General features: G+C 32.8%; 1 protein-coding gene across 2 annotated transcripts in view; it reads right to left on the bottom strand.

The window, feature by feature from the left end:
* Positions 1–458: 458 nt before the first annotated feature.
* The window catches only part of LOC118185214 (uncharacterized), a 70,596-nt gene continuing 50,999 nt past the window's right edge, over positions 459–20,055 (bottom strand). The window contains exons 2-6 of one of the 2 annotated variants that reach the window (XM_035355038.2): positions 18,928–19,057; positions 15,714–15,890; positions 8,798–8,917; positions 8,422–8,665; positions 459–6,609 (exon numbers count right to left, since the gene is read on the bottom strand). In XM_035355038.2, coding sequence (XP_035210929.1) covers positions 4,541–6,609; positions 8,422–8,665; positions 8,798–8,917; positions 15,714–15,881 — 2,601 coding nt within the window. In that variant the 5' untranslated portion in view covers positions 15,882–15,890; positions 18,928–19,057 and the 3' untranslated portion in view covers positions 459–4,540. Of the gene's footprint in view, positions 6,610–8,421; positions 8,666–8,797; positions 8,918–15,713; positions 15,891–16,958; positions 17,120–18,927; positions 19,058–20,055 lie in introns of those variants that run through there. The other variant, XM_035355039.2, reaches the window with a different exon arrangement.

Consider the following 20,055-nt stretch of genomic DNA (forward strand, 5'->3'; position numbering starts at 1 on the left):
AGACATGCGGAAAGGAGGGAAAAAATGCCTTATACTTTTAATGCTGAACGAGCTGTTCACTTTGTTTAATTTCATTGTATATGGTCTGTATAGTTTACAGTTATTTTACGTTGTTTTTCCTGTTAAATATCTCACGTATCGATTATGTTAATTATTATTACACATATTTGCTGGCAGTGTCACAGTTGAGTGTTTTAGTCAGTAACTAATGACCCCACTTAGGAAAGACTATAGGTTGTTGCTTAGTAATATCAAACTGTTTCTTTAATCCCTACATATATATTTAGGCGAAGCAGGTCGATAAATATATATACATATAGAAGCCACTTAACATATTACGTTGTTCAAAATCATGTAAATAAAGAAACATTTATGCATATACAGATGGAATATACAGTGAGATGTGACGAATATGAAGATGTTTTCAATACAGTGCAGCTTAAAAAAGAAAAAGACAGTTTACAGTTTGTATCATTGCTTTATTGGAGAGTGAGGAAAAATTGCAGATTTTGCAGCAAGTACACATTCTTACAATATGGACAAGAATTTCCTCGGAGCAACATTTCAGTGTGAATACTTCATGATACTGAATACGTGATAAGTTCTGACACAGTAGGAGAAAATAAATTACATTTAATAGAATTTTAAGTTGGAATGACAAACTATTTTGGCAGTGAGAAACTTACTCCCATATCTTTCGAAAGAATTTAAAATTCAATATTAAAATATTCCGCGAATCAGTTTAGTTACAGAACAAAATTGGCTTCTAGAAAAGAGAAACCATCTTTTTAAAATCTATTACACTTTTATATTTTAATTAATATCAAAAGTTGAATTTTGAAAAAAAAGTTCAATTAAAAAAAGTTGAATTTTGAATTTAAAAAAAAGTTAAATTTTGAAAAATTTTTCATGTTTTCTAGGATAGTTGCACATGCAAATAAACAAAAACAAAAACAAAAAAAAAAAAAAAAAAAAAAAAAAACAAAAAAAAAGACTTGGCTGTTAGTAAACACAGTCAGATTCATAATATGTTGGTTTTAATTGCAGATTTACATACTTATTCAGAAAATTATAGTTTAATATTCTCGCAAAAAAATTATGAATTCCACATTCCCGTTTCTCCAAAGATTATTCGTGAAAATTTTGAATTTACGCTTCCTTTTTTTCTTTTCACATATGACTAGATTTTTATGTTTTTCAAAGTCATAAACCTTAATTTGAAAATTTATTAAATTTACATTATTTTGCGAGAAATGAGCCAAAAAATTATCTAGATTATTAATTCATTCGGAAATATTCAGATTTTATATCATAATATTTCCATTTAAAATTATTGCAAACTTCATAGTTTGTTATTCCATTTCGGTCAAATTATTGTTCTATGTTTTAAGTTAGAGTAATGTAAACATAAATTCATTTTGACAAATTCTTCCTTTGATGATCATATAATAACTATGTAAAATTCATTTGAAGAAGTTTTGGAATACAGGTCAAAAGTTCAAGACAGCAGAAAACATACACATCTGATTAGTTGTATTTATTCAATTAAAAAAATTGTAACTGTTATACGAAATCATTTCTTACGCATAATGCATACATGTATGCGTGTACTACGTTTTGTTACCCGTATTTTTATTAGGCTAATAAATTTGAAATATCCATATGTAGGTCCTATATACTTTTTCACTAGCAAATTTCTTTATGATGCACTTGCATAAATCTAATTTAGAGTGTAATTATTATAAAAAAACTAAAATTTAAAATGAAAAATTTTTAAATAATTATTTTGAATTTCTGCAGTTTATTCGAGAAGGAATTTAAAAATTACACAAAATATTATTTATAGGTTTAAATCCGTTAAAAATACATATATATGTAGCATATAAATACTTATCAAATATTTATTTAGCTGAAAAAAATCAGCAATTTTCATTTTTTTATTTTGTTTTAATTTTTATTTTTTATTTATTTATTTTTAACATTCAGTTCTTTATATTTCGATACATGGCCTTCAATATTTGCCAAGAATTTTAATTTCCTTTTAGAAGTTAGCACGTTATATTTCCACCATATGGTCATAACCCAAAAGGCATAAAAAAACAATTACTAACTAGAGTTTAATCTCGAGTTTTCGTGATTATTATTAACAGCGTTCTTATTTAATTTAATTTTCTTCCTAAATAAACTAATATTATGCTGTCTGTTAGTACAGAGCACTAAATACTTCTCTTGCACTGGAAATGGAAATGTTATTAACATATTTTAAAAAATCTTGTTAAAAATGCAATGAATTACAGAAAGACTGCATAACCGGGAGTCTATTGTAAACTATTTTTTTTAAATAAATTATTTTCAAAAAAGTTCCATTCAAGCAGTTAATAAGTGAAATCCAAAAAATATTTAATTTAAATATTTTTGCGCAAAGGGGCGTTAACGCAGAAGGGCTATTATTCTCCAAAAGGAATCACTTCAATGCGATGTATCGCTTTTCAGATTGTTGCTATCAAATATTATCGCCCTGTAGTGTATTTAAAGAAACTAAATAATGAAGAATCTGCATGAATGTATGTATGTTTCTTGCATTGTGAGGAAAAAAAAAAAAAAAAAAACGTTATCTAGAGTCATCATATTTTAAATAACATAATCCTGCACTCAAACATGGGCACCTCTAAGCCCGAATTTGGAATTTATTTTATTGTCTATTTCCTATTTTTTTAAAGTTTTAACGAATTTTTGATTAAAAAGCTCACTAATTTCAAAGCGAGCAGTGGCAAAAGTGTAGGAAGTAAAATATTTTTAGCTCCACTGCACGAGACTGTCTATCTGAAACTCTAAAGATATGCTGTTTTAAAATATTTTTAGACTAAAATGGCGATAGCCCAAGTTCTCTAGAAATATAAATGTGTGTATAAATGAAAAAAAAAAAAAGTGCCCCTTTGGGCATAATATAAAATCTAAAAGCTTTCAGACTTTTTTTGGGGGGGGGTAATTTTCTCTGTTAGGAACTTGACAGGTAAGTAGTTAATTAAATCTTCAGATTCAGATCCAAAATTAAATCTTCAGAACCCAAAAAATATTATTCCTTAAGCTATTAAAGACAAGGCAGGTAATCAATAACATTGTAATAACAATTTTATCTTTCCAATCACTCAATCTCCTGCTTAAATTTTAGTGTATTACATAAAATTATTTGAAGCTGCGTATTACATAAAATTCAAATAATTTTATGTAATACGCAGCTTATTACAATTCAGGCGAAGATTTAAACTTCAAATTTGTCGTTCGAGAATTTAAAATCTTATAAATAATATATTTACCCCTTTTCACAACATACTACAGATCAACGTATTTTTTATCATCTGCTCATTATTCATACTGCAGAAAATAAATACAGGCATACATGTACACATACATTCACTTTTTTGACTGAAAAGGTACTTATTGCATATATTTTGGAGAAGTAAAGATCGTTAGAGTAAAATATACCCGTAAATAATTACATAAAAATTGTACAATAGCTAAAACACACAATTTTAAAATGATTGGAATTCATTAAATTGCAAATCATAGTAAATTAATTTTAGAATGTAACTGAATGCATAGTTTTTAATTTCTAGAATTTTTAATATAAATTATTAATTTTTGCTATTTAGAAACTTTAATAAATAATTAAATATTTTTGTTTAGTTTTAAAGAAAAGTTCAGTTTCTACATGTGTTTAATAACAAGGTCTAATCAGGTTTATGGTTTTGATCTTACTGCAGAAGGAAAAAAGAAACTGTTGTACTTATTCTAACATGAATGACGTTAGAAGACATTTAAATATTGTTGATGGCATTGTAGAAAATCATACTTCGATATTCTATCTGTACGTACACATGAATGAAACATAAATATGTAAGTATAAACATTTCTTTGATTTGAAACGACACAAAATAATAAATTAAATTATAAAACTCAAATATTTACAAGTCATGGAATAAAATTCTACATTTCATTTTGTTAATGAGTAGATACTATGTCTTGGTAATCAAGTCCTTTTTTTATTGCTGGTCGCAATGAAAGCCTGCTTCTATGAGACCAAATAATTTTGTGCTCAAATCTTCACTCGTAGCATATTTACGTGATCATCAGAGTGATTGTACACAAACAAGTCCGATGCTGAATGCAAACAAACTGTGACATGGTTATAGGTTTGATGGGATAACGTTTCTTGAACGATTAATATTAAAACTTTTCAAGTTTTACTATGCATCATGTCCAGAATGAAATATCTACGACAGAGTTAAGTCAGTATAAGAACAACTAATCTTGAAACAAAATTGATGCCAGCATCATCAACAGGGTATTTCAAGTACAGTTACTGATGTGAGAATCAAATTATAACAGCCTACCAGATGCGGAAGTTCGAGAAAAAAATGCTTGAGCTAATCAATAGGGAACATAAAAATAAAGTACTAGGCAAATAAATGTGCTATGAATGAACTACATACATTTGGAGATCACTGTAAATTAATTTAACATTTATGAAACATGTCCTTCATTTAGATCTGTAGTGAAGGGAGATTTCCCTGACGGAAGCACATTTGGAAATTCCGTCATCAGGTGAACCAGGCTCACTGGATATCGATTCTTGTGCGGACCGCTGAGACAGGTAAGAATCATGAGAAGAAGCGTTAGACAGTGGAGGTGATCCTATTACGTCACTATAAGACGGCATTTTAAGACCGTTATGAAAATTTCTCCTCGCATTTTCCATGTTTGGATGAAGAGCTGGCACATTGATTGGGAGACTTATGGGAGGAGACGTAGAGTCATTATCACTGAGATCTGTCATTGGATATTCATAATGATGTCCATCAAGGCTATCAAAGAATACTGCGTTGGGTTGACAGGATGTAGTTTTCCAGTGAGTTCGAAGACCAGAAGCACTGATGTATTTCTTGTTGCAAGTCTGACAGGTATACGGCCGCTCGTTCGTATGTAGTCTCTTATGGAGTTTTAAATGAACAAACTGAGTGAATTTTGCCGGGCAGAGATCGCATGCATACGGTTTCTGTCCACTGTGCAAACGTAGGTGGGTTTTTAAATTGCTTGTGCTGCTGAACCTTTTTTTGCAAACATCGCACTGATGTGGCTTCTCACCCGTATGTACTAAGTGATGCTTCTGTAAATGCGCCAGTTGAGTGAAGCTCTTTGCGCACACGTTGCACTTGAAAGGTCGCTCGCCAGAATGTGTCCTTAAATGAACTTTAAGGTTAGACAACTGTCCAAATGTCTTCGAGCAGACATTACATTCATAATGCATTTTACCATCTTTTTTCTTTAAAGGATAGGGTAGCGAACGATAACCTCGTCCATGGGAACCAGGAGAATGAGGTCGCATGGGATGCAACCTATCAGAACCAGGTGGTGAATGCATATTTGTGTTTAAGAAGTTATTCTTCGCAACTTCCAGATGACCAGCAGAATGATTCATCAAGTTCATGTGATGGTGAGCGTTGGAATGATGAGAAAGATTCAGTTGTTTGGCATATTCCGATAGTGGTGGTGCATGAAATGGCCCTCCGTTACGTAACGGCAGTGGAGCGGGCATTCGTTCTTGTATTGAATATGTGTACATATTGAAGTGAGCAGGAGAAAATATCGGAGCAGCCGTATTGCTGTAAAGGAAGTTGTTTGTCGTGCTGTGAAGAAGGTAAGGATTTGGAGGACTGCTGGGAGCATGGCTTTTGTCTGTGGAATCTGGACTATGCATTTCGTGATTCTGACTGCTTGAAGTGACGAAATGTACCCCATTTTTGTGCGCGTATATATTTTTAACATTCTGAGATGAAGAGTCTGGGTTTTCGTTACAGACGTTAGGGACAATAACTCGAACCGGCTCCTTCAAGGTTTCTCGATGGAATTCTTGCAGTGTTCGTATTGAAGAATTTTCTTTCTTACACGCCGTCAAATATTGCGCTAAAATACCTGAAGGTAAAGGTCGTGTATATTCCTCATTCAATTTTGAAACTGTCCCTTCGTAATACATGAAAGCAGATTCCCTCCTATTGATATCATCATCCGGAAACTTAGGACTGCTTGCACATTTGGGGCTGCTAGGATGTGGGGCAACATACTGGCTGTCGATTTCCATTGCTTTTACGCTTGTGCTTATTTCTTGAAACTCTTCCTCCTTGCTTGATTTATCATCCACTTCCAACTTCTCTTCTTCCTCAGGATCTTCAACGATAGTAAGCTTACCATCGTATTCATTGTCATCAATCTTCTCCGAAACGTTGATGTTTCTACAGTTATAAGCCCTGGCGATTTTTATTTTTAACTTATGAAAATCGTTCCTACCGTGCATATTTTCATCTTCCTCTTTTTCTTCAACTTTTGACAGTTTATCATTTTCGTTTTCAGAGTTTTTCGCGGATTCTGGAATCTCGGTGGTCTTTGCTGCTTTCCCTTTGACGCTGAAATCCAGAGCGAAGCTTTCACTCTCACTATCACTGCTATCTTCCGGTGGGGTGAGAATATCAACATGTTGGTGGGATTCATAATGTTTCTTGAAGTTTATCGTTGGATGTCCAAAAGGTTCTGCCGGTGGGGTTAATTGATTACCTGAAAGAAACAACGAAAAAAATCTATTTAATCAAAATGCATTTTTAACAAAGATAACAGTTTAGATAACAAATACGTTAAGTATTTTCAAGCTTTTAAGTTAAGTTTTATATAACAGAGCGAAAGATATTTTCAACAGTTTCATTTTATAAAAGGTAAAAGATGACCAATTATGAAACAATATTCATTTTAAAAGACAACTTTATTCAATTTTAGAGATCAAGCTTTCGAAATAGCTGTTCAAAGATTTTCTGCAAAATGCAGCTAAAATTACAAATGATTAGGATGTCAGTAAATTTAATGGGAATAAAAATTAGGTTGATTTTAGTTTACATATGTCTGCATATATACATCAGACATGGTCATTAGATTTGTTTTCGCCGTATATAAGCATATTTTATCACTTTCGATTTCTATTTTCATTGAAAAAACGCTATAAATGCAACTATTTTACTTTTTGTAAGAAGTAAAGGAAGTATTGTATTCGCAAAAAATTTCGGATATCACATTTCAACCGAAATATCCATTTCGACTATTCCCGAATTCATGTGAACTTTTTTTCGCGTGACGAACTGTACGTAAGAGCAGAATAAAGGACTCTTTTCCCCTATGATGGATTTAAAGTGGATTCAAAACGGATTTTTTCATGACGTCTATATGTATGTATGCATTCATGCATGTATGTATGTACGTATTTCGCATAACTCAAAAGCGATTAACCTTAGAATGTTGAAATTTTGTACACGGGACTGTAATAACATATGGTTGTTCACCTCCCTTTTTTATTGCAAGTGGCTGAACCAAACGTATATATATATACGTATATACACGCATGCACAGTTTTATCCAGCTTAGAATTCCTTACCGGGTATTTATTTTCGCAATTGTCTGTCGTAGTTACATACTTCCAGTTACAGAATTCTTTTAAATGACGGAATTTTGTAACGTCATAAATCTGTTAACCAGCTGTTAAGAAAACTTAATTATGAAACTTTTGTCCCTGAATGTTATTAGAGACAGAAGGGGAGATAAATGTGTCGAAAGAATTTATTTTTTTTTACTTGACACTCCATACTGATTAGCCTTGCAAATGGCTGAAACGAAGTGTTAATAATATTAAAGCTCTTGTTCGAAACAATTCTAACTGAAGAGAAACAACTGAATAACAAAAAACGAAAGCTTCACTACAAATGTTGCCAACCCAATGAACAACGGCATGGACACATTTATCGACCCAATCAGAGCGAATTACTAGAATTCAATAATTTTATCTGCTCAGTTATATGCGAATCCAAACTTCAAATATGTGCATGGAGAAATTCATTAAGAGAAGAGAAGATCAAATACAAATCTTCATTTCCTGTTATTGATTCTCATTGTGAATGTTCATCTTTCGTATTTCAATCGGTAACACCAGCCACAAAACTAATACAGAAACCTGCTTGACTTCTCGCAATAAAGACAATTAAATTGATTTTTTCTTGCAAGATCTGAAAAGAATCTATGTTATTTAATTTAATAAATATAGGTCTGATGACTCTAAATTAGATCCAGTTGTCTAAAATACGAAAGTAAGGACTTAGGTTTAACAATGTACAGAAAAAGAGTAGCAAATGATCGGGTATCACTGGTCTACGTAAAAAATAAGTAAGAAGGAAAGATAAATTCATTTCTTCTCTCTCCCCACAGAATAAATAATGAAATCAATGTATTTCATCACAGTAAAAATATCTCTGAATCATCAGAAGAATGAATTTTATGATAGCAAAAAAGTTAAGCTACATGTTAAAGAAAACACCGCAGACTACTTACGTATTCCATTGTCAATTTCTATGGCTGCTTGCAGACGCATGGCATATTCTTTGCAATACCATACTAGAAGTTCTTGATTAGGTAGGATTGGTTTAAAGGTGTAGAAATAGATCTCCTCTTTGACTTGACAAGCAACTAAGTTTTGCTCCGAGAGTTGGTAAGCTGGACTCACATGGCGCATCCAGTTAGACTTGTGGACGTCAAAGCCATCCACATAGTAATATTCGTGATCATTTTTGTATACCTGAAATTGAGAAGGATTTTTGTTAAGAACATAGTTGATAACATTTTTGAAGGCAAAGTTCAAATTCATCCTCAAGTAATTGTAGTCATTTAAGCTTACGTTCTAATGAAGGTAGCGATTTAGAGAACTTACCCTCCAGAAGTATTTCTTGTTTGTAACGTGGTTAACCTCTGATACATGATAGCAGTCGCCATCCATTGGTCCGAAACGGGTGCCCTTTGGAATGTAATCGGTCGCCCAAACTCCCAAAGCCTATAAAGTAAAGTAAATGTATAGTGAGCAGCAGTTAGAGTTTGAAAAACGAAATAATTTAAGTCACTCCAAAGGAGTACTCACAAGAAGGATAAACAATACTTAAAACAGGAGATAAGAAAAATTGAAAGCTTTCAGATGTTACATTACGCCCAAAGGGACGTTTCTTTAACGTTTTGTGTGTTACCTTTATTTATTAAATATCACGTGCTTTGCACTTAACCATAAAATCCAATTCAACAGCAATATCGCAAAATAATTGTGAAATCAGCAAAGCTTTAGAATTTCCGATACACACTCTCGCGCGCTGGAAATATTTTTTTTCTTTTTTTCCCTGTACAGTGTTGCCATTGCTCGCTTTAAAATCATTGAGTTTCTTAATAAAAAATTCTTTAAACTTTTACAAAATATGAAATAGACAATAAAACAAATTCCAAATTTGGACTTCTAGATGACCATATTCGGTAGAAGATTACGTTATTCAAAATTTGATGGCTCTAGGTACAGGTTGTTTTATCACAATGAGAAAAAAATACATACATTTACGGAGATTCTTCATTATTTAATTTCTTTAAATATAACACAGGACGATAATATTTGGTGGCAACAATTTAAAAAAGTGAACTGACATTTATAGTGAACCAACGCAAATGCCAAAATGAAATTAATAGTCCTTCAGGGCAAATTTCTCCTTTGGACTAAAAATCTTAGGCAGAAATTCTAAGAATAAAATAGCATTCAGGTTATAAAAAGCTTTTGGGATAAAGGTCAAGGAAATTTTCAAAGGCTTAGGCAATGTTCGACGTATGTATTATACACATCCAGTGTGAATCCTTAAATTAGCTAAGCAAGATCTGTAATTAGAGATTAATTTCCACCGATTTTTTTCTTAACCAGAGTGAGGATTAATTAACTGGCTCCTGATTCTAAACATTTTAATTTCGCTTTTGCAAAACCATTCTTGCCATTGTAAACGGCAGTTTCATAAGACCTTTTATCGCTCAAACGGAAATGAAAAATAAAAGACGATGGGAATAACGAAAACCAATGAAAGGCGTCTGAAAATAGACTTAGTAACCTACATAACCAAATGTTGAAGATATTTTCTTCTTATCTTATTAATACCAACTTGTCGATCAGAAGCAGAAAAGGATAGCATACGTGTAGATAAGTTTAGAAAGAAGTTTTGAAGGACAAACAACAGCAGGAATACAGCGAGTGTGAGGAGGAAGGGGGTGAGAGAGCGATAGAATTTCGCTAGCTCTGTGTCAGCTCTCGATGATAACTCTTTCAAAGTCATTGACTTCGCATGGCCTTAATGATTAGGCGAGAAAATTTCAAGGTTAGATTAAAATGTCTGGTTTTTAATAGTTACGACTTTTAACAATAAAGAAATTCGGAAGTTAAATATTACGCTTGATGGCTAATGGAATAAAAAGACGGATGAAATTTACGTGAATAAAAGAGGGCCGTCTTTTGATGAAACTTCAAAACTGGTTTACTTGATTCCCACCACTTAACCCACCTCCAAAAATTATTGGTTATAGAACGTGCTTTAAAAAAATTAATTACGAAATTCTTATTCTTTATAATAAATGAACAGACATTTTCAACTGGGGAGAGGGAGAGTTTAGCCTAGCTATTGTGAAACGAATCTGTTAAATCCTGTGGAGAATTAAAATCTTGTGAAAACTTAATTTTGGCGATAAGATTTATATTTTGTGCCTAAAACTTGTTTCAGATTACAGCCAGGTACGGATCGTAAAATTCAGCTGCCAATGGTTAGGTTAGGTTAGGTTAATTAATTAAAGCAAATCAACTCCAGGACAACTCCAGGCCTATGCCGAGGGATGCCTTCGTGAAGGACTTTTTAAGGGAAACTGGCTCGTATGCACGTTACTCGTTCAGCTGCCTGGGGAAAAACGGCGATAAACAGTTAGAAATGTAAAAAATATTTTTATATTCGATTTAGAAGAATCCGAAGAATCATACTGAAAGCTTGTGTTTGTATGTGCGCCAGTTTCTTAGCTTCTAAGGGATAAGTCAAATGGTGCTCCTTTCACACCAGTCGTGACATGTCCGTTACAAAATGAAATTCTAATATACGTAGCAAAGAGAATTCAAAGTGTTACGAAGTTTATTTGCGACATTTTTTGCCCTTGGCAGCACCATGAACAAAAATAAATGAATAAATAAATAAAATAAAAAGCATATTGCCTGATATTAAAAATCGAATAAACTTCTTATTCATATTTTTGCCATGAACTTCTGCCCATGCGCAGACAGGTCGCTGGCATGTGCCACTATCTTCGAAGCGGTCATAATCTTAAAGGTCAGTTGTCCCGATCATCATCTCCCTCGTAAACCAAGATAATAGAGCTGCGATAGGGAATACGGGCCGGGAGGGGAATATTATGTAAAAGTGGATTTCATTCCTTTATTTTTATTTATTTTTCCCCTTTTCCTTCGGAAACGGAGAAATACTACGAGTTTCAAATTATGTCATATAATACCCGGGGATTAGAGAGTACACAGTTTAACCATCTCTGCTAGTTAATTACACAACAAAGCAAAGATGTACCAAGATCAAAATTTATGATATTTCGAATCAGTTTACCATAATCAATGCTCTAGTAACCCCAATATAATCTAAAATTTTGCGCAACTCCTGCATAGTGAGAGCAGTATGTTAGATTTAAAACGATAAGTAATATGCCAATCTTTTTACTAACAGTAAGCTTATTAAAAAGTTCACTTCATGAGCGGAAGACGAAGAAATCGAAGACTTCAGAAAAATGGTATAATACAGACTTTTCAAGTACAATATTAGTTTGTTTACATCGTAGTTTTTCAAATACAATATTCGTTAGCAGCTTTTGTTTTTACAAGAACCATTAGCTTCTACAGAATTTATGATAACTTTTAGCATTTCTTTGAAGCAAAAAGGAAGAAAAACAGAAAGAAAGGAAAAGGTATCATTTGATATTTTAAGCGTTAAGACAATCCTTAAATCTAACTATCTAACTCCTGTCATCGTATATTAGATGGAAAATTTACGTCATAACTTCGAGTGCGTTGTAAACGTATTCTTAATTACAAAATTAACAATACACAACATTAAACTATTAAGATAAGTAATTAAGATAATTAAGATAGTAAATAAAAGTTACATAGTATATAAAATTAACATGTAGAATTTGCAATTAGGACAATTTAGAAATTCATGAAATAAGTTACCAATAAGCTTGGAAAAGAGTTTATTGATTCGAGTTACTTAATAAACCTACTTTTAATCAAAGAAACTATAGATTAAAAATATATTACGATTAAAAAAAATAAAACTCCGTTATAGTGCATCTCTTATATTTTTAAACACCATAATAAGCAAATAATGTGCGAGAAATTTAAAGCATATCAAATCCAAATCGAAATCCTTCTTTTCCATTAATTTTCCTTCAATAAGAAAGCAGACATATTTCTTGTGATATTTATACAACAGCTATATATTTAAAATCATCATCTAATTCTACAGCACTATAAAATTCAGGGAATATATTACCCAAGAATTGACAATAAATAATAAATCCTCACTCTTTTAAAAATATAGTACAATGTTTTAAGAGCTGTGATATTTACAACAGTTAATAGGCTCACTTTAACCTGACAACTTCAGATTGGAGCAAACGATGGCAGCGTTAGCTTCCTTACATTTTTTTTTTATTAAGCAGGGTCATTAGGTTTTCCGAAACAGAAGACTTGAAAAATGTGAAATGCTCTCGCCGGGATTCGAACTCCAGACCTTCCGATTACTAATTGGACGTGCTTTCCACTTAGGCCACCAAAGTATGAGCGAATGAAGAAGAAAATACCTTATATTCACCCGCACTTGAAAAGCATCTGGGAAGGAAGGGACCCAATCGTCCACCTCCTTTTAGTTTGGAAGACACACAGTTTTTCGTGTGTTGCTGTGATTTATCTCACTTGTCTGACAGTAACATTAGAACAAGCCCACGAAATTCATTGTGGCAAGGAGAGCACGTTTCCGTCTGTCGTTGGCAACAGTCTTGAGCACCATGCAAGTGACAGACCGACGACTAGTTCCGTCCCCAATTTTGATGGGAAGGACGCCAGGAATGCGGACCCGAGGGTCTTCCACTTCTCCTACCATGAACCTCTGGCGAGGAATTCCGCTAGCCACATATTTAGAGTGGCCCCATGCAGCACAGACACTATACATTTACAAACATCCATGTGTTCTTCGGACGTTACCTCCTATGAAGGAACAGGCTATTTTACATCCATGCCTTCTCCGGGATTCGAACCCGGGCCCTTTGGTATCGCAATCAGGCTCCCCTAACCACTACACCGTCTGGGCGGCCGTTCTAAATAAATTAATAGTTTTAAATTAAGGTGCTCAAGAGTCAAAATAAAGTAAATTATGTTTGAACGCTGAATACTAACCAAACACTGAAAGAGTCAAGATAGACTAATTTGCAAGAATTTTTTCATTCTCACTACTCAGTCATAACAAAAATATACCAATCCGAGCTGCTTTACCAAGGTATTTTCAAAACTGAAGTCACTGAATTTTTTCCAGCCTTAAGTCACTCATAATCCCATTCTCTGTCGACTTCACGACTGTAAGTTCACGTAAACGACTATGAATGATAAACTGTGTATTGTTATTTACAAATTTCTGCTCATTTCATTTTTATCCTATTCGTAAAGACTGGAGTTTATAGTTTTTCGGGGTTACAAGTCGTTTTTAGTTTCAGTTAGTTTATTCACATTCTTTTCATAAGATTTCAAAAAGTCAATTTGTAGGAGATAGAACTGAATCATTTTGTGCTTCGCTTCTTGGGAAAATGTTCGCTTATCAGTAGGAGGAGGAGCAGTGTTTGAAATCATGTGCGCATCCTTTAAACTAGGCGATGAGTGGCCTTGGCCTTGACTTCATACGGTGTATTTTTATTCCTGTTGTCTCAAAGACAACCATGATCCATTAGCGATTGAAAAAACTCGAGTAGGAGAGAAAGATATTGTTGAAACGCCGTTGCGTTGAACGAATTTCGATAATAAACTAGTTTAATAATTTAACACGTTTCATGAGAGGAAAGGTTAAAATGGAACTGATGAAACAGGCGGAATATGGATGAAGAGAGTTGCTAAGAGTCGCAGCAGCTCTCGAATACCACTAATTCAACTAAAAAATTTTTGTATGTATGTAAAAGAATTTCAGATTTAACATGGACATTAGGTATTTCAGATTTTAACTGAAGATACTGGTCTAAATATAATTAATTTCTTCACATTTGCTTTTTGATTTAATTTATGTTAAAAATATATTTTTTATGCCCTATTTTATCGGTTATTTTATCCATTTATTCTATCTAACTATAATTTCCTTGACCATTTTATGCCCCCTTTTTTCTTCCAGTTATCCTTTTGTTTAGAACTTTACGTTTGTATATCGTTTGCTTTCTTTAGATTTATTTATTAAGAATATCTTTAAAACTCAATAAAAATATTTATAAAGAAATTAAACGGAAAATATGTCACTTTAAACCAATGGTTCTCAACCTTGTTTTGCCCTTTGCACCCTCTTCACCGTTACTAGACGATTATCTCCCTCTCCTTTCCAAAATTTGAAATACATATATATACATTTATTCAAATTCAGATTTCTTTTAATGTATTTTAAAAATTTAAGAAGAAAAAGCATAGAAAATGTTGATAAATATCAAAACTTGAATAAAAGTGGTTCTCCATAAATAAAAGTTAAATAACAGGCTGACTGCATCCTCCCTGAAACAATGAAATTCTCCCCCCCTGGGGGGAATTCACACCATGGGCGAGAACCACTGCTTTGAACTATTACAAGAAGCTATGTCCTATTAATCCACCCTGTGAATCAAGGACTTATATACAAATTCAGGAATTTTTAGACGAATTTAGGAATCAATTTATAAAGTATTTTCTCCCTCCGTTCCTCCAGAATGCCTTCGTGGTTAACTGGAAGCATATTCGACGCGTATGCGAGACGTCCAGTGTTCTAGTCCCGGCGAGGGCACTGTACATTTTTCACATATCCAAAATCCAAATGACTCTACAAATGGCCCCGAACTAAAAGGTGGTAGTCGATAATTCGTCGCCACCAGGATTTGGTAATTGGATACCCTAATTCCCAGTTGCCCTTTAAAAAAGAAGAGGACATAAGGTATTTTCTCCCTCCTTCCAGCTTGCCTTCGTGGTGTAACGGTAGCACACTCGGCGCGTATTTCGAGAGGTCCAGGTTCGAGTCCCACCGAGGGCACTGAACATTTTTTCAAATCTGCTGCTTCAAAATAACCAAATGACTCTACAGATTTATGGAAAATTTACTAAATTCTGATTGCACACTCACAGACTATCAAATTCAATTCAATATGCAGGTTTCACGTCTGCTATTGCTTGCGAACATATTAAAAATGATTAACTACATAATTAAACTATGAATAAATTTATTTTGCAATATGTCTGACCCATGAAATATGTTTGCTGAATTAATAGTCGTATATTTTTTCCATTCATCGATGCATTCAATGACGCGAAAAAAATCACTTTGCGAGGCAAGTAATTTGAATCTCATAATCCAACATGTTTGGTAACTGGCAAAGTTAAAGTTCCGAACATGCCGGGTTATTAGACTTTTGCTAATACATAGCACAAAATAAAACACGTGCTTCTTCGTGCTATGCATTATATTATTATTTCAGAAATATATAACATAAACTGATTGCATAGTTTACCAACTTACCCCGTGGTTTGACTTAGAAGGCTTGAGGGTAAGGTTCCTCGGCAGCGACGCTTCCGACTTGTTGCGAGTGTCATCTCTGTCCACCTGCTGATCGGGCACACGGTAGATCGCCAACTGGTCGAACTCCTCTTCCCGAATCTCATCGAGGTTCCAACAACCATCTTCCATTCTACGATTCTGAAACAAATTAATAGAAATTAATGGCAATCTAAATGGAAAATTTATTTTCAACGGAATCTAACACAACCAGTTTGCACCTGAGAAAAGATTACTCAGGTTATTCTTTTAATTATTTATTGCATCAGGTTAAGAATTCCAAATAGTTAAACATTTCAGCAAATAACAGAATGAAACAAATAGAATGTTGTAAGGATAAAAATAAGTTTTGAAAAATTCACGTCAATTAATTAATATTCGAAATGGTACAAATCGTATCTCCAAAATGCGATAAATATTTGCATTCTTAATCATTTTGCTAAAAGTATAAAAGCTTTTAAATTTATTATTTGCATTTTGTGCCACTTAATAACTAGCCAAGAAGATATTGTTACCATTATGGAAAATACAATCAATGCTAACATCAATTACTGCTATTATGAAAAATACAACCAATACTAAAACCAATGGCTACTCTTATGGAAAATACAACCAATGCTAAAATCAGTGGCTACTGTTATGGAAAGTACAACCAATGCTAAAACCATTTACTACTCTTATGGAAAATATAACTACTGCTAAAAAATATAACCAATGCCTTATAATAAAAGTAAAGTTTACTTTGAAAGAAAAATACTTTTAAAGTTTTTCATAAGGTAAACCGAATTTAATTTAGAAATAAATGCTTAATAACAGCAAGATGACAAAATTTTCTATTATATGCTTATATTAATTTATTTCTATTGCATATTACATGAAACAACATTGAGCATTTTAAAAAATAATATAAATCAGGCTTCTGTGATATGTCAATACTAGAATTTTCGTCTCTTTTCTCTTTAATACAATGGCGAAGTATTTTTGCAAAAGAATTATTTAAAAAAAAAAAAAAAAAAAACTTTAAACCAAGTATTTCAAATAATGCTCTTAAATATTATTAAATAATTTAATATTTACTGAATAGTAATTTTCACTAAGAATTCCGAACATCTCTTTGTGTTAATTATAGGAATTATAGGAACATTATAGGAAAACGACAGTTTTAATTAAGAAATCAATTTAATTTCCGTGTAAGAATTTAATATTTACCTCGTTCACGACAGTACTTTCGATAAATAAGTACTCTCCCGTCAGAAATAATAAATAGGTACTTCATTCCCACCGAACTAATCATTGCACTAAAAGTAATAACTCATGTTTACCTCATGTTTTGAAGACGCGGAGACTACTGGCATGTCTCGATTACTCTCAGCGACTTCGGTGGATGAGCGAAAAGGAAAAATTTTTATCTTAGGAAAATTGTTATAGTTTCGACCGCCCGTGGCGCTACGGTTCCGGAGAAAAGTACTACCGCGCAAGAGAAAAAGCATTATTCCTCTCCTCCATCTTGGATTCACCTGAAGATTGATAAAAGTGATAGACAGGATAGTGGAAAATAAGGCGGAGACTCCTGTGACGTCACGGGGCGGAGTTCGGATGAGGAGAAGAAAGGGATTCGAGAGAGAACTCCTCTGCGGAATTTCGGGAGTGAACCATTTCTGGGAAATTGATTAATAAGGAAGAGGGTGGGATTTATCCCCTTTATACCAAATAAAATATTCCAGGTTTTAGTGGTTTTCCGCCTAAAAAACTTTAGTTAACCAAATCAGAAGTCCCAGACTGCAAATTATAATTAAAAAAAGTCGCAAATTTGAAATAAATCCTTTGACAGAACAGTCCTTTTCAGCTACAAAATTTATGGAAGATAAACGAAAATAAGATGTATTAGTAATAATAGTAAACATAAAATAATAAATTATTTTGGAGTCATATAATTTTAAAGCATAAAAATATTCTATTACACCATTACTTTATAATTATAAAATATATACATTATTAAGAACATACATACAATAGTATGAAATAAAAATTTTTGGAAATTACTCGAAAGCTGATTTATATATTTTTATTTACGGATGTTTCGAATTAAAACACACAATTGCTCGTCCAGTGAAACAAGAAGCATTTTAAAAATTTGCGTAGTACTTAAAAAACTAAGAAAATTAATTTAGCGTTGGAATCCTGTTAAAATTAATAACATATTCTTTGCAAAAAAATACTCAACTGCTTTACTGTTTTCAGTTAAACATGTTCTGCATTAACAGGACACAAAGACATTAGAAATGTGTTTGAAATGTGCTGCACTTTACTATATAGTGGATCCCATTATAATTAAATTCAGATTTATAAGTTCTAGCAGGTCGCAGTGGCGATGGCATCCTTCTCCAAAGATCTTTAATTGCTTAAAGAAATTAAACATAATCTGTATTCTAAAATGAAGGCCTCACTCCAAAGATCAAGTAAAATGAACACCCTCCCTACTCCATGACTAAAAACGCTTGAGATATGTTTCTATTTTGTACTCTGTCTTTAAATTTTTTCTACCATTTTACAGGTAACCCCAATTACACCCAATAATACCATTTTACAGGTAATTTCTACCATTTTACAGGTTTGTTTGTTTTTTTTTTTTTTTTTTCCTTTTTTCCCCTTTCCGTCTTGCGTTACGTGTGAATTACGCTAATTTTTTTCTTTTCTAAATATATAAACTATACACGAAACCGCGCTTTTCGAATGATTCGACGAGAACTGTATTTCTATAAAATTTCAGAGTTGCGTAAGATAAATAAATAAAGATGCCAAGATAAATAAAAATTTTAAGTAACAAGATAAATAAAAATATTTTGTAAATTTAGGCTGAATTTACAATCAAAACACTTGATTTACGGGTCTAATTAACTTCCTAAAAGTTGACCTTGTAATCCAAGGGCAATTTAGAACAAAACGATCAAAAAAGGTCTGATTTTGATTCTTCTTATCAAGCACTTAACGTCGAAACTGACGTTATATCGAAAGGCTTCATTTTATCTAGAAATGGTTTACGATCCTGATATTTTTTTAATATCTGATATACCTTATTTCTTCGAGTATAATAGCTATGGATAAAATCACATTTTTCCGAGATATAGAATTCAGCTAGAAAATTCTGAAATCTTTAACGTGTTTAATGCAAACTTACCTTGTTTCAAGCTGTAACTAAAATTTTGTCGTCTGCAGTTCAAGGCCAGATGCAGCATGAGACAGTAGTCATGATGTAGAAAATAATGAGATTCAAAATTTTGAAAATTTTAATCTGGTAAAAGGCATGCCTAAAATCAAAAATAGATAATATAAATATTGTCACGCATTTTCTACTTTGAATAAATATAATAATACCTCGTCAAAAATAATCAGCTAGTTACTTATATATAAAAAACCTACCGTTGTAAATTATCTTCTAATTAACTGCTTATTGTTGGCCATTTAAGTTTCAGATGCACTAAAGTTTTAGTATATTCAGGTTACGTAGACTTTATTTTCAGGTTATATGAGATTTATTCTGAGACTGTACAAGATTTTATTTAATGCTTTTAAGATTAAAATTTCACAATGAAAATTTCTGATTCCATAAGTGATTTTTTTAAAATCAATACAGATCAGGAAGAATGAAAATTTAAAAAAAGATGGGGTAATCAGAAACCTGATTAATCTGCTGCCACTTGTATATGACGCACAAGCTCTGTCAAGCAATTTTTTGTTTAAAAATAAAATGTTACGGTGTTTCAGTCTCATGGCACAATGGTAAGTACGTTTGCAGAAATCTCTAAATACATAACCCCCTCCCTTCCACCATATTTAGTAATTCTCCGACTTGCCTCGACTTAGTATCATCCCGACTTACGTCGTCCATAATAAATTGTAAGAAAAGGGATTTTTTGCGTATAGTCTCGCTCGAAGAGAATTTTTTATGCGGATCAGGTGCAGATCCCCGTGTCCTACGGTTTTCTGTAATTATAGTATAAGGTGTTTTCTCCTTCCTTTTCTGCATGCCTTCGTGGTGTAACGGTAGCACACACTCGGCGCGTATTCGGGAGGTTCCGGTTCGAGTACCCGCAAGGACATTGCTCATTTTTCATGTTTCCTATTTCAAAAATCCTAATGACTTTACCAAAGCTTTCACGAAGATACTCTGGAATCTGCCCATTATGAGCGGGAAGGGGGGCTATGTCGCTTTTTAAATTATACGAAACATCAAATATCAGTTAAATTAGGATGAAAATCTCTGAAAATATTGATTCGAATAAGCAACAAACAGGAAGCTGGTCTA

Source organism: Stegodyphus dumicola, chromosome 5, assembly GCF_044657685.1.
Source record: "Stegodyphus dumicola isolate Sdum_Otavi_A_Nest chromosome 5, ASM4465768v1".
Classification (NCBI taxonomy): Eukaryota; Metazoa; Arthropoda; class Arachnida; order Araneae; family Eresidae; genus Stegodyphus; species Stegodyphus dumicola.